Source organism: Lolium perenne, chromosome 3, assembly GCF_019359855.2.
Source record: "Lolium perenne isolate Kyuss_39 chromosome 3, Kyuss_2.0, whole genome shotgun sequence".
NCBI lineage: Eukaryota > Viridiplantae > Streptophyta > Magnoliopsida > Poales > Poaceae > Lolium > Lolium perenne.
Genome location: NC_067246.2, coordinates 219,734,055 through 219,748,729, shown reverse-complemented (window position 1 = coordinate 219,748,729; position 14,675 = coordinate 219,734,055). Strand labels below are relative to the sequence as shown.

Below are 14,675 nucleotides of genomic sequence, written 5' to 3'. Positions count from 1 at the left end.
TTGGCCCCATGTTGATTCATCTTGTGGATTTATTCCCGAGTACCGACAATAGGTTAGTGGTAGATGACGTAGAATAAGTCTTTTGCAAGGCCAATCTTGGTATTTGTATGAGTGCCTTATACTTTGATAAATGGAGTTTATTGAGACCTCATGTGAAGCAAATTGTCGTTTAATAACATAATTCATGTTCTTGATCAACATACAATTATTTCCCCATTAAAGCTTTTATAGGTATAGTTCATACTTGATCAATCCCATAAGCCATTTCTCCTACTAGTCCAATTATAACGAGTTCATTCAATTTCTGCTCTTCTGGTTCTTTGCTGCTTGAACCCACAAATTACTTTGGATTTAGTTTGCATTGTGTCATCTCAGAAGTTTACTCCATACTTAATCAACCTCACATGCCATGATCTGTGTTTTCAGGTGTCAACCAACAGGACAAAGGGCAATCCATAAGTACTAGTCACATCCAAGCGGGTTAATTCAATTTCTGCCGGTCTGGTTTTTTCCTGCTTGAATATGACCGTAAATTAGTGGGGAGTTTTTGTTTGTATTTTTCTGTTATCTGAGACGAGATGAGATGACCTAAACCAAACACTGGAATACTCGAAAACAATGAATTAGAAGAGACGACAGCCTAGTCTTCTCCTCGGCAGAAAACTAAGCAGATAGATAGAGGACAAGAAGAGGGAAAAGAAGAAAATATTTCGGCCCCGGCGAGCGAAAGAGACCCTGAAAAAGCCAACGCGACGCCAAATCCATTCCTCTTCCCTCTCCACAGGCTGAGACGAGACGAGACGAGGCCAAGCCCTGCGAAGCCAAGCCAACACCAACACCCTAGGCGCGCGCGAGCGCGCAGTGCCGTGGCGGAGTCGCTGGGCCTCACCGGAGGCAGCGGATGGCCACGCCCACGCCCATGGCGGGCGAGGGGACGCTCGCCGCGGTGATGCCGCGGTCGCCGCCCCCGCCGGCGACGGCGGAGGCGGCCCCGGGGTCGGCCGCCGAGGCGCCGATGCTCATATTCCTCTACTTCCACAAGGCGATCCGCGCCGAGCTCGAGGGGCTGCACGGCGCCGCCGTGCGCCTCGCCACGGAGCGCGCCGGCGACGTGGGCGCGCTCGCCGACCGCTGCCGCTCCTTCGTCAACATCTACAAGCACCACTGCGACGCCGAGGACGCGGTACGGCTGCCACCGCCCTCCGTTTCATCCGAGCCCCATTTCGTTTCCCTCCCTAGTTTTTCTCTTCTCCTTCGTTTAGCTGTCGCGGATTCGGGTATTGGGGGGATGGCTGCGCCGCGGGCGCGCGCGAATTTCGTTGGGTTTTAGGGTTGCGGAATTGTTCCCCTCGGGTTTGGAGGAACTGGGCGCGCGGGATGGGGATGGAATCGTTCCAGCACTGTTAGGATCTGAATCCGGTGGACTCCATACCATGGTGCTGTAGAATCTTCTCACGGGCTAGCTTTTCTATGCAACAGTGCACGGTATTACATTGTTCGGCTGAATCTGCCTTGCTCATATGAGCAATTGGTCGCACTTTTTTGCCCTTCTGGCCTCTGATGTTGACGTAAGGAGATACTGCCCGAATTGTGTAGGCCGTGATACAATAGCCTCTCTGTTCAATTGAAACCATATTGGGAATTTTGATATTGACATCATCATGTGAGTCCTTCTGTCGTTCTTCTGTAGTGATGCTTTGTCACTTTGATTGGAGCACACAGCAACTTTTCACATATTGGATTGAGTCGGGTAGAGCTGCCTTAATTTTCAAACTGTTAGTCAGGGGCAATTGGAGGCCAGAAACTTTCTCAAAATATTATTTAAATCTGATAGTTGCCCTGCAGAATGAGAGCGAACTTTCACTAGCGCCTGTTTTAGTAGCCGAGTCTAACTGGCAAGCAAATGCACCTCGATCTTCTATTTCCGCCAATATAGAAGCTCCGTGTTCAAGCACGCAACTGTTAGCACTGTTGTGAACTTGTTTTATTTGCTCGACTATTGGAAGAACCGTGGTTGTTGCTTGTTCAAAGCTGTCTTGACGGTCTATCTTTTTAATGCTATCTTTCTATGTAGTAGTTATGCAAATTAGTTTCGAGTTCTCCGTCCAATAGTTTTATGTTAAAAACACGCTCATACGTATTGTTTTGGCAATCACAGGTTATCTTTCCAGCACTTGATATTCGAGTCAAGAATGTTGCAGGGACCTATTCTCTAGAGCATAAAGGGGAACATGACCTCTTTTCCCAGCTGCTTGCTTTATTACAACTCGATATACAAAATGATGATGCCCTTCTGAGGGAACTTGCATCCTGTACAGGAGCCATACAAACATGCCTCACCCAGCATATGTCCAAGGAAGAAGAGCAGGTTGGTACCAGTTACCATCTTCACCTTTTAAATGGCCTCTTCTCATATTAATCAGTTCATATCTCTCAAGATAAGGAAAACAGTATGTTGCTCAGTCTCTTATGTTTGAACTAATTTTAATTTCTAGAACAATTGTATTTCGATGACAATCTCACTGTGAAAATTTCTTACCCATGCTCTTATTAGTAGTTTGATTAAGGCATTCTCTTGTTGTAGTTGTGTTGAGAAATCCTTAGCGAAAACATCTTATTACTAGGTTGTCCAACTGTCTTGCCCTTGTTACACTATAGTTGTCAGAATCATGATTCTACTATACGATTCTACGACTTTACGACCTAAATTGAGTGGAACGATTCAACGAACCTGCTAGGTAGAATCTAAGATTTTACGTTTCTAAAAGTTAAGATTCTACGGTTTGCGATCCTACCGTAGAGGTTCCGATCCGATTCGGAATCACGATTCTGACATCATTCATTTGAATGCTCACAATCTCCTTTACTAGGGTGCTAACGACAACCTGGCAAACTTATACTTCAAGTATTTTGAGCAATTATATGATATACTTTCCCGTTATACTCTTATTGTTAGTAATGGTAGGTCATAGGTGGAAACATAGAACCAATGGTAGTGAGACAGCTGTGGTCTTCTAGTTGCTACTCTATTGTCATTGTTTGTCATTACTAAGGGTTGGCATGGTACCAGTTTTTTTATTCTGGTTAAACGGTCGCAACAGTTCTCACTGTCATGCAGGCATTTTAGACTGTGTACTCTTCTTCTGCATTTTAGAAGTATTTACCTTATATATGAATCCTCTTGAATAAACTAGTCATAAACCTGTGCACCTGCACTTGCTGCATACGTATCTTAGTCAATACTTTATATACATCTTAGACAATATTATTGATTCATAAGATGTGCAAATAGGTAATACCTGTACATTTTTATCTGATATGCTTTACACATTTCCCTTTGACATGCACGAATTGTTTTTTTTTCCTATTACAACTCTTGATTCATTACATGAATATTCCTCACCTTGTGATATGAAATCTTGCTGTATATATATGGCCTGAGTTATTCACAAAGCGACACAACATTTTCATCTCTCCGATTAATGAGCGGTTTTTAGTTTTTCTAATTTGATGTGAGGGGAAGCATCTGATTAGTAAATCTTAGGCAATACATAAAGATCTCGATTAAGCATACTCCCTCCGTCCCATGAAGGTTGTCTGAGATTTGTCAAACTTTGGATGTATCTAGACACTAAATAGTATCTAGATACATCCAAATTTTGACAAATCTCAGACAACCTTCGTGGGATGGAGGGAGTACCGGAGTATTATTTTGGCGGCAGCTCTGAACTCTCACGGACATTTTAATTCTGACCCTAATACATACTCCCTCCGTTCCTTTTTATTGACTCTGATTTAGTACAACTTTTTACTAAATCAGAGTCAATCAAAATGGAAGGGAGGTAGTACTTGTAAATTGAATAACATCGTTATGCATGTCATTAATTACTTATTGGTCTTGCATGGTCACATATATGCCTTTTTATTAACCGATTTTCCCGAATAGTTCTTGGTTAGGAGTTGTGATTCTTTTGCGAGAAAGTTAGGAGTAGTATGATTCTAGATTTTTTATTGCCATGCCTCTGTTTAGATTTTTTCTCCATTCTTTGATTTGCACTAGAGAGTACATATATACATCTATCAAGCTTCCCCTTCTCTGTGCTTTCTAGGTGGACATGCATCTAACTTTCTCCTTTTCTTTTGCACTCTAGATGTATATGCTAAGTTACTAACGCTTAAATAGATGTATATAGTAAGTCTTCTAAAAAAAGGAAAAAGATGTATATAGTCACATACATTTGGCATACAGAGTTCCATGTTCATGTAATTTGTCTAATATCTGTATAAACTATTAGAATAGTTGGTCACTGAAACTCTAATTGCAGAGGAGGTATAAACAATTAAACATGCATAAATATTTATATGATCCACGTTATGTATGTGTCGTTCTCTTTCTCCAACTGTTTGAGCATCCAGCTCGCCAATCTCCATGACATACACTTGTTGATTCTTCTTCTCTCGCTAAACATCAACCTGTCAATTAATAAAAGGAAGTAGAGTACTACCAACTGTTTGGTTTATTGAGTTGGGGTTGGACATGCTGATGCCAACGAGACCCAAGATGATACACGCTCGTCGAGTACCTGGAATACCTAGTGCACACGTTTGCTAATTACAAGACAAAGCTAGTGAGTATCAAAATAGAAGGTACATGGCCCACATATACTCGCCCTGCCAAAACTGAGTAGCAATTGAAAAAAAGGCAAAGTACATGGGACCCACCATGGAAACGAGGGCAACTCTGCTTGCCAATTTTTTGGCGGAGTTTTGCAGCGCCTTCGACTCGCCTGCAAGTTGGCAAAAAAAGCGCTTGCACGCGGCAGGTGGGTTCGGCGAGCCAATTATTTGGTAGCGATCGAAACGGTTGCCAAATCTCGTGGGCTGACCAATATTTTGGTAGGGTTAGCTTTGGTAGTAATCAAAACAGGCCCTTTCAAACATGTCTTCGTACAATACCTGGTGCAATGCAATATTATGTGCCGGACCTGGTGCAAAGTGACAAAAGTATCATCTACCAGGCGGAAAGTGCAACTTACTCTAATTTGATGATATCGTGCAATGACGTAGCCTCCAATTAGTAAACAGTATTTGGTTCTTGTATCCATTGCTGCTGTACTCTAAAGAGGCCTCTCATTATCAATGAGAAGCTTTCACTTTAGTTTGGTGAGTAGCGCAGACAGAGAAGTGGGTTGCAATATTAACGTGCATGAAGCAGAACCTATCTCTGGGAGTTTAGAAAGTGTGTTAGATTTTTTGTCGCATTATGTGTTTTGCATGGTCATGTATCTATTGCGCTCTCTGCATTCTAAGATCATATCAGATGTATTTACTCAAAATAGATAGTGTTAGTGTGGCTGATCATATTTCATACCTGTTCGTGTCTGATCATTTGAATTTTGTAGGTCTTCCCGTTGCTTACCAAGAAATTTTCGTATGAAGAACAGGCTGATTTAGTGTGGCAGTTCTTATGCAGCATTCCTGTAAACATGCTGGCGGAGTTCCTTCCATGGCTTACAGCTTCTGTTTCATCTGATGAACATGAAGATATTCGTAACTGCTTATGTAAAATAGTACCTGAAGAGAAACTTCTTCAGCAGGTCTTCACATCTGCGACTCTTTATAATTTCAGGCAATAACTTGCTTGCTGTCCTTTTAAATTTGAGTTTTACAATTTGTGAAGGTTGTGTTTACTTGGATCGAAGGGAAAGCAACAAGAGAAGTGGCGCAGAGTATCGTCAGTGATAATTTTGAAAGAAGTCATAGCTGCAAGGATGCCTCCGTTGTTGATCAAGCTGATGGTCAGGTTGACAGGTATCCCATTGATGAGATCTTGTATTGGCATAATGCTATCCGTAAAGAAATGAATGATATAGCAGAGGAGACAAGAAGTATGCAGCAGTCTGGAGATTTTGCTGATATATCAGCCTTCAATGTGAGGCTGCAGTTTATTGCAGATGTGTGCATCTTCCACAGGTATGTATCGTTGAAGCTTCACGTATTCACATATTTTTGTAAGATCCCATTGTGCAACTGTGGTACATACAATCCACTAATTTTAATATTGCTTTTTATGCAAGTTGGCATCTAGTATAGCATATGTTTTTCAATGCTTAACCTATATGTATTCACATTCCTTGTGTACCTACATATCCTGGGCTTGTTGCATGGACAGTTTGGTGGCTTATGCACTGTTTGACATTGTATGGACTGGTGACATCTAGGTTGCAAGTTTATATTAATTATCTGTTAGCTTCTTTGAAGGACTGCAAGTTTGTAAAGTAGATAATTTTCTATACTTGGTAGGAATTATGACTTATCTTAAATAACCAGATCCCAGTATTTTGCAGAACAATACAGCAATAGCAAACTGATTCATAGTTAGCATATGGTTCCACTCTTCAAGATATCTAAAGAACACCTAAATACGATGTTTATCATTGCATGATTTGGTACAAACTTATGCCGTGAGTTCGTCATTATCAAATAAATGCAGTTGTCATACTCCCATGATTTTTTTTCTTCATCCTAGTAACATGAGATGACAAACACTACCAAATGTGCTAATTCCTCTCAAATTTAGGAACACTTAAATCTGAGAAGAGTCTGGACATATGTATTATGGTTTTAATGTACCTATAAGAATTTGTTGTGTGCATGTACTGGTGGCATGCTAGTCATATACCCATCATGTATTAGGATTACAACATGGCTTTGCCTGGCTCATTTTTGACAGTTTTCACTGGAAAAGTAGACCACATACCTTCTTTAATTTCACCCCTTGCATTTTTCTTATTATCCACAGTATCGCCGAGGATCAGGTTGTATTTCCTGCAGTCAATAGCGAATTGTCCTTCGTGCTGGAGCATGCTGAAGAAGAACGGCGATTTAACAATTTTAGACGCTTAATTCAGCAAATTCAAATGGCAGGAGCAAAATCAACTGCAGCAGAATTTTACTCCGAGTTGTGTTCACATGCTGATCAGATAATGGAGGCAATTGAGAAACACTTCTGTAATGAAGAAACCAAGGTGAGTACTAACTACTTAGTACTGATTTTGCTTGATCAATGGAACTATTGTTTTGCAAGATGAAGTTTCATATTTGGTTTAATTACCTAGGTGCTTCCCCAAGCTAGGGTTCTTTTCTCTCCTGAGAAGCAAAGGGAACTTCTATACAAAAGTCTGTGTGTCATGCCGTTGAAGCTATTGGAACGTGTTTTACCATGGTTGGTATCAAAACTGAGCGATGAGGAGGCATCTTCTTTTCTTCAGAATATGCGCTTGGCAGGTCATCTCTTTACTCTGGTTATTTTGTGCTGTTGTCTTTATGCATTAAACTTAGCTTTGAAGCTTTTTTCGGGAATTTGCTAAAAGATTCTCATGAAACAGCACCATCATCTGAAACCGCACTGGTCACACTTTTCTCTGGTTGGGCATGCAAATCTCGCTCAGAGGACAAATCCAATTCTGGAGAATATATATGCTTAACAACGGGGGCAGCAAGATGCCTGTTGGACGATGTGGATGAGCTGAAAAAATGTCAATCATTTTGTCCATGTGCTTCACGTAGCAGTGCAGATGTTGCTCTGCGTTTGGAAGATGAAAATGGCTCTAGGCCAGGCAAGCGAGGAAATGATGCTGAATCTGTTCTTGGTACTAATGGCAATTGCTGTTCTCAAATTGCTGACACTGAAGCACGCCCATGTAGCAAAAAACCTTGTTGCATTCCTGGGTTGAGAGTAGAAACCAATAACCTTGGTATTGGTTCACTGGCTTCTGCAAATTCCTATCTCTCTTTATCATACAATTCGTCTGCACCTTCATTGTATTCGAGCCTTTTTTCATGGGATACAGACACCTCATTGTCTTGTTCTGATGGCATTTCAAGGCCAATCGACACCATATTCAAATTCCACAAGGCGATTCGCAAGGATTTGGAGTATTTAGATGTTGAATCTGGAAAGCTTATTGATGGTGATGAGTCTTGCCTTCGCCAATTCATTGGAAGATTTCGTTTATTATGGGGTCTTTACAGAGCACACAGCAATGCTGAGGATGAGATTGTGTTTCCTGCTTTAGAATCAAAAGAGCCACTGCACAATGTGAGCCACTCGTACACTCTTGATCACAAGCAGGAAGAGCAATTATTTGAAGATATATCTAATGTTCTCTGTGAGCTTTCACTGCTACATGAGAGTTTGAACCAGCCTGATACTGAAGAATCAAAGGAAAACTATTTGAAATCATCTAGTGGGATAGATTTGACTAGAAAGTACAATGAGCTTGCTACAAAGCTTCAAGGAATGTGCAAGTCTATCCGGGCCGCGTTGTCTAATCATGTCCACAGAGAAGAACTTGAGCTGTGGCCATTGTTTGACAAACATTTTTCTGTGGAGGAACAAGATAAGCTTGTAGGTCGCATAATTGGTACAACAGGTGCTGAGGTCCTCCAATCAATGTTACCTTGGGTTACATCAGCACTTAATCAAGAGGAACAGAACAAGATGCTGGATACATGGAAGCAAGCAACCAAGAATACGATGTTTGGCGAGTGGCTGAATGAGTGGTGGAAGGGAGTTCCGTCTGATTCTTCGGCAGAGACATCCTCTGTTCCAGAAGGTTTGTGGAGTTGGTTTCTTATGGCATTGCCCTCTATCTCTAGCAATGTTTTCAACTTGTAATGTGCCCCATTTATTAATACCATGTCTGTCAGAATAAATTATAAATGTTACACATTGTGCTGTATATGGCTTAACATATTGGAGACAAGCAAACTAGTAATCATCAACTTTTGAGGGCCCTACCTTGGTCCAGTGAATTGTAGGTGCAATGTTGGGCTAATTTTTTTGTAAAGAAACAAGAAGACCTATCAACTGCTAATAATAATTTGGAATGTGCAAGCTATGAAGATTTATCAAAGAGCATATCTTGGGTGTTTCATAGAGAACAAACAGGCCATGAGTTAAAGTTACGGAAGTGGGTCTTACTGCTGCAGAATTATGCTACAATGAATTCATAAACATTGCTTAATTTAGTTCTGTTTGTTTGGTTTGTTAAAGTTGCTTTGGTTTTGGTTTGCTATCTTGTAAGTTTGGTGCCTTTTGGGGTCTCGGTGTTCTTCTAATACAAAATGGCGAGAATTCTGATGTGTGTTTGAGATATTTTTGTATCTAATGCTTGCTTAGTCTGGAAGTAGTTCTATGACTGGTTCCTTTTCTTATCCATTTTGTGGTTTGACAACTATTATTTGCCATTTCTATTTACAGATACTCATTCGCAAGACAAGCTTGACCAGAATGACCCGACGTTCAAGCCTGGTTGGAAGGACATCTTTCGAATGAACCAGAGTGAACTTGAGGCAGAGGTGCGAAAGGTTTCAAGAGACCCTACACTTGATCCAAGGCGAAAGGCCTATCTAATCCAAAATCTCATGACTAGGTTTGTCGTCTTCATATTTCAGTAAACTATTTGTTAAGAATTATTTTAGGGAAAACATATATTGATACATGTGCATCCCAGCCGCTGGATAGCTGCTCAGCAAAAGCTACCAGATCAAAGATTAGAAGAGTGCAGTGGAGGGGCTGGTATACCTGGATGTGTTTCTTCATACCGCGACCAGGAGAAGCAAATATTTGGTTGTGAGCACTACAAAAGGAATTGTAAGCTTGTTGCCGCTTGCTGTAACAAGCTGTTCACGTGCAGATTCTGCCATGATAAAGTTAGCGACCATACAATGGAAAGGTAAATTCTGTATTCTGCAAAAACACTTGACTGGTTTTCATGTTGTTACTACTGAAGGGTACTTAATACTGCGCTACTGTCTGGTCATGCACTCATGCTAGAGTGCATTGATCCTTTTTCTGTAAGCCCAATTTCATCTGCTAATCAGCATCTAGTAAAGAATAACGAAAATACATAGAAAACTGAGAGAAACTTGCAGTTTCTTTCTTCATGAAAAATATAAATTTCTCACATTTTTATGAGTAGTTTTTCCATTTACATTTCTGATTTGATATCTTATTTATCCCTTTTCTTGCATACTTAATACATATAGTTGGCTTTGCTTGTACATATGTGGTTGCATTATTAATGTGAACAAATAAGTATGAATTCGATCTGAGCTGAAATCTTTCTGTTCCTTGACCTTTCTATTCATTTCTATGACCGTTCAGCATGCTCCTGCGGCGCTTCACCTAGCAGTAATATATAGAATGTAAATTAATGAATATAAATTCTTGTATTCTCAGGAAGAAAAAGTAACTTTACTAGTGTACATTCTTTTCTCCAGACCATTTCAATCATATCAAAACGTAAATGTACCAATGTTACTTGCTACCTGTAGGAAAGCAACACAGGAGATGATGTGCATGGTTTGTCTGAAGGTTCAACCTGTCGGTCCAAATTGCCAAACTCCATCTTGCAATGGGCTATCCATGGCAAAGTATTACTGTAATATCTGCAAATTTTTCGATGACGAAAGGTAACATTCACCAACATTATTTAAAGATCATTCTCTGGTATGAAATTGGCACTGGGATAAGATTCTTTGTGGCATTCAACAACTGACATGCGTTTTTACTCTTGTTTATAGACCAATATATTGTTTTGGTGTTAGTTTCTATGTATTTTCGTGACATGTAGGACACCCACATCCGAATCCGAACTCAAATTCAGATTGGATTGCATCAAAGTTTGTCATTGACATTATTTATATCTGAAACATACTAAGCTCGTATGTACCTGTAGTCAGTAACAATAGAGATCATGCAAAAAACTGAGGAATATCTGTACATCTAATAGAGAGCAGGCACAACCAGTACTGCTGCCAACAGTTCCGTAAGATATTTTCGCCAGGGAATATATATAGTGCAAACCTGTTCTGTTCACCTATGAAATTGTCAGAGAAAAATAAAATTGAAAAATAGCCAATCTTTGGTAAACAAAATAGTCTGTTGAATGTACTACCTTTTGAATTGAAGCTGAAACTTCATATTGTTTTGAGAAACACGTTTGAGGGATTTGATTACTTCTCTTAAGTTTTCCAGATAACGAATTTTTTTTATCTCTCTTAGAATCTACCTTCACCATGTTATTGTTTATCCTAGCTATTGGTTTCCAATAATTATGCTCGGTATATATTAGTTGGCTTCATCATGAAAAAGGCATCAGCAGACCCTTAAGAAGAAACAACACGTTGCTGGATTCTTAAATATTTGGATGTCACCCTGGGTTAATTTTGCCAATGCTGTGCTTAGTTGTCCAAATGCAATAATGCAAATTAGATCCTGTTGGTTTGCCAAGTGCACATGCTGTACCATAGGCAACATACTGGAGATTGAAATCTGGGTATTATATGTTTTTATGGTAAGCAATAGTCTCTGCTGATGCTGGGATATTTTACAGGACTGTGTACCATTGTCCGTTTTGTAATCTGTGTCGTCTTGGGAAAGGTCTTGGTGTTGATTTCTTCCATTGCATGAAGTGCAATTGCTGCCTTGGAATGAAACTAACAGAACACAAATGTCGGGAGAAAGGGCTAGAGACAAACTGTCCAATCTGCTGTGACTTTCTATTTACATCAAGCGCGGCGGTTAGAGCTCTTCCGTGTGGCCACTTCATGCATTCAGCTTGCTTTCAGGTACTAGCATCTGCTAACATAATCATGCAATTTTTTTATATATCCTCTGGTGTCAAACATGCTTCTGACAATTTTCAATCCCAGGCATACACATGTAGTCACTACACTTGTCCTATCTGCTGCAAATCCTTGGGAGATATGGCGGTAAGCTACATCATTTTTATGGAGTTACAGATATTTTTCAGTTTACGTGAATGAGTGTATCTTCATCTTGAGTCCCATAATTTGTTTTCACATTCTTAGTGAACGATTTTTTCTCTTTTTTTGTCCTTCATCTGAAGGGCATTCGACCAAGCTGATACAACTTTCCATGAAATGAAAGCAAAAACTGTACTCCGTAACTTTTTTCCGTTAGTTCAAAACTGGAAGCATGTACATCCATTCGAGGGCAACCCAATAAAAATGTTCTATCTCTTCTGTTGTATTTTATGATGTTTTTCTAGAGATACCTCTAATCCTGACGCCTGAGGGTGACTTCACCTGTGCTCTTGTTGTTTAAAATTGTTCCCAAGATGCCAAAATACACACTCAGATCTTTTTGCTCGAGCCACGCTGAGTGATGAATGATTCCTCCCCAGTTCATGAACGTTTTCTTCTACGTAGATAAATTTCAGTATTTTCTGAGAAAGGAAAGAGGAAGTGTTATATTTTATTGCCATTAAGTGAGAAGCCAACCAAAACCCACCAGCTTTTAGCTTGTTTGAGGTATAGCTGCCGATCGATTAGCTTCCGTAACACCATTTTGTCCAATAAGTATCTGATTATTACCATAATAATCTCAGAATAGTGTGGAAATCTTAATGGTTTTCAATTGTTTTAGTTATTCCCTTAACTTAATCTGGTGTAGACTACATGCTGTAGAGGTAAACAAACTACTGGCATAACTTACAACATCAACACTATAATGGCTGTTGCTTGTGAGCTGATTGTCTTAAACTTTAAAGCAACTTTATGATTCTTACGGAACTGATATCTTTCTCCATTTGTCTATGTGCAGGTGTACTTTGGCATGCTTGATGCGCTGTTGGCTGCTGAAGAGCTTCCAGAGGAATACCGTGATAGGTGCCAGGTATTTAAGCTCTTCTATTCTTGGGTTTCATTATTTTTATCCGCTGCACAGATGTGGTATTTATATTTTGTTGCACTATTCCTCCAGGATATTCTTTGTAATGACTGTGAAAGAAAAGGGAGATCTCAATTTCATTGGCTGTACCACAAATGCGGCTCCTGTGGTTCTTACAATACCAGAGTCATTAAAACTGATACGGCAGATTGTTCTATGCCAAACTAGTAGAGGGGAATATTCTTTCTTTTGTTTAGTTTGTATCTCTGTAAATAGTCTTACAGAAGCTTGTGTAGCATAGCTACTGGAGTATATTTTTTCATCCCATAGCCAGTCATTTTTGTCAAGCATAGCGTGCAATTTACTAGGCGTAGTGCTACTAGTTGTAAAAATGGACACCGGACTGAACTTCATCCTGTCAGGTACATCCTGCCCCAAAGCCTCAGTGTCCACGTCAAAGTATACATACACACTATACAGTACACACAAATGCCGACGCGATTACATAATCCTTCTATTGGATGGGTGGTTCCACTCGTTCAAACGACCATTTTTACGCATCATTCTTGTGTTCCTCACATACGTACTTGAAATGGTTGATTGAATTTCTCCTTGAAATGTTATTACTTGCAGCCTTCTCTTTCAAACTATTTCCTATTTTGGTCGCTTGGATGGGTGAAAGCCGATACCCCAAGAACGTTCCTTTCAATCTAAAAAAAGAAAACGTTTCCTTTCATCGCATCCTTGCTAAGATACGGTCCAGCCTGTACCCATAGTAAAATCAGGCTCTTGTGGCATCCAAACAAATTTATACGTCAATACACCTCTAAATCTCCTCATTTTAAATAGACTTTCTGAATTCAGATTTAGTCGCACACGAACGCTACAAGATAATACTCTTTCCATATCGGTTTATTAGTCTTACACGTGTACCTAGATTGTCAATTTAACCTATGTAATATCACTATATAACACAAAAGTTATACCATCAGAAAATGTAACATCTAAAGTTTCTAGTGATATACTATCTCCGTTTTAAGGAATAAGGCGCACGCGTATTTCAAAACGAAATTTGATCATAAAAGTTGAGCAACAAAATCTTGATTATATTATATGTAATTACTATCGTTGGATTCGTATTGAAAAACACTTCTTAATGATAGTAATTTCATACAAACAACCTTTACCTATTTGAAGTAATTCTTTATCAAACAAAAAACACGTACGAGGGCACCTTAATGCTTGAAAACGGAGGTAGTACGATTTTGTAATTTATGTCACATATTAAGTTGGTTAAATTGATCACCTAGAGCTGCAGGTAAAACTAATAAATCGATATGGAGGGAATGGAGAGAGTACTACCAAACTGCAAGGTTAGCACATATGGTTTGATTGATCTTACTCCCTCTATGTCAAAATGCAGTATATCTTTTTTTTTTTTGGAAATCAAAGGTGTAGAGTTCGATCACATATGTAGAAACATATATCAATATCTACAGTCTCAAATCAATATTGTTATATTTTTGATATATCTAGTTAAACTTCAAGACTCTTGGAAAAAAGTAATATGCACTTTTGGCATAAGAGAGAGAACATTTCTTTGTTTTGGGCCACTTATCATGTACTCCCTCCTTTCGGATTAAATCGACACGAGCAGTGTAGAAAAAGTAGCTTATGCATTCGATTAAACCTGAACTGAGGTAGTACTACTAGACCGACATGTGCGCTTCGCCGTTCCACCTGCCTAGCATTGTTGTACGGTGTGGCTGACGCGGTGTATCCATGAGCTTTTTGGTTTGGGACAACATGCGTAATGGATTGAGAAGTGGAAGCATGCCCGATAGGGCGTACCGCAACAACCTGATAGTGCCCACTAGTAGTAACCTTGAGCCGACTGGTATATCTGTAATGAAGAGAGGAGAATTTATCAACCGGGCTTAGGGTAGGGAGCGGATTTTAGCATTCTTAGATCATA

The 14,675-nt window shown here is 39.8% G+C and overlaps 1 protein-coding gene across 1 annotated transcript; it reads left to right on the top strand.

The window, feature by feature from the left end:
- The first annotated feature begins 763 nt into the window (after positions 1–763).
- LOC127343407 (zinc finger protein BRUTUS) lies at positions 764–13,263 on the top strand. The gene is made up of 14 exons (XM_051369537.2): positions 764–1,183; positions 2,159–2,368; positions 5,403–5,597; positions 5,681–5,973; positions 6,803–7,028; positions 7,119–7,287; positions 7,389–8,618; positions 9,266–9,437; positions 9,519–9,740; positions 10,342–10,479; positions 11,403–11,637; positions 11,722–11,781; positions 12,635–12,706; positions 12,794–13,263. The coding sequence occupies exons 1-14, from the start codon at positions 902–904 to the stop codon at positions 12,926–12,928; spliced, it is 3,639 nt and encodes a 1,212-aa protein (XP_051225497.1). The 5' UTR covers positions 764–901; the 3' UTR covers positions 12,929–13,263.
- Positions 13,264–14,675: the final 1,412 nt, after the last annotated feature.

Bases quoted from the DNA above. Each gene is read 5' to 3' on its own strand.
- LOC127343407 (XM_051369537.2), top strand. From the start codon at position 902: ATGGCCACGCCCACGCCCATGGCGGGCGAGGGGACGCTCGCCGCGGTG. The intron at 11,638-11,721 runs GTACTAGCATCT...TTTCAATCCCAG, and splicing joins TGCATTCAGCTTGCTTTCAG to GCATACACATGTAGTCACTA. The intron at 11,782-12,634 runs GTAAGCTACATC...GTCTATGTGCAG, and splicing joins AATCCTTGGGAGATATGGCG to GTGTACTTTGGCATGCTTGA.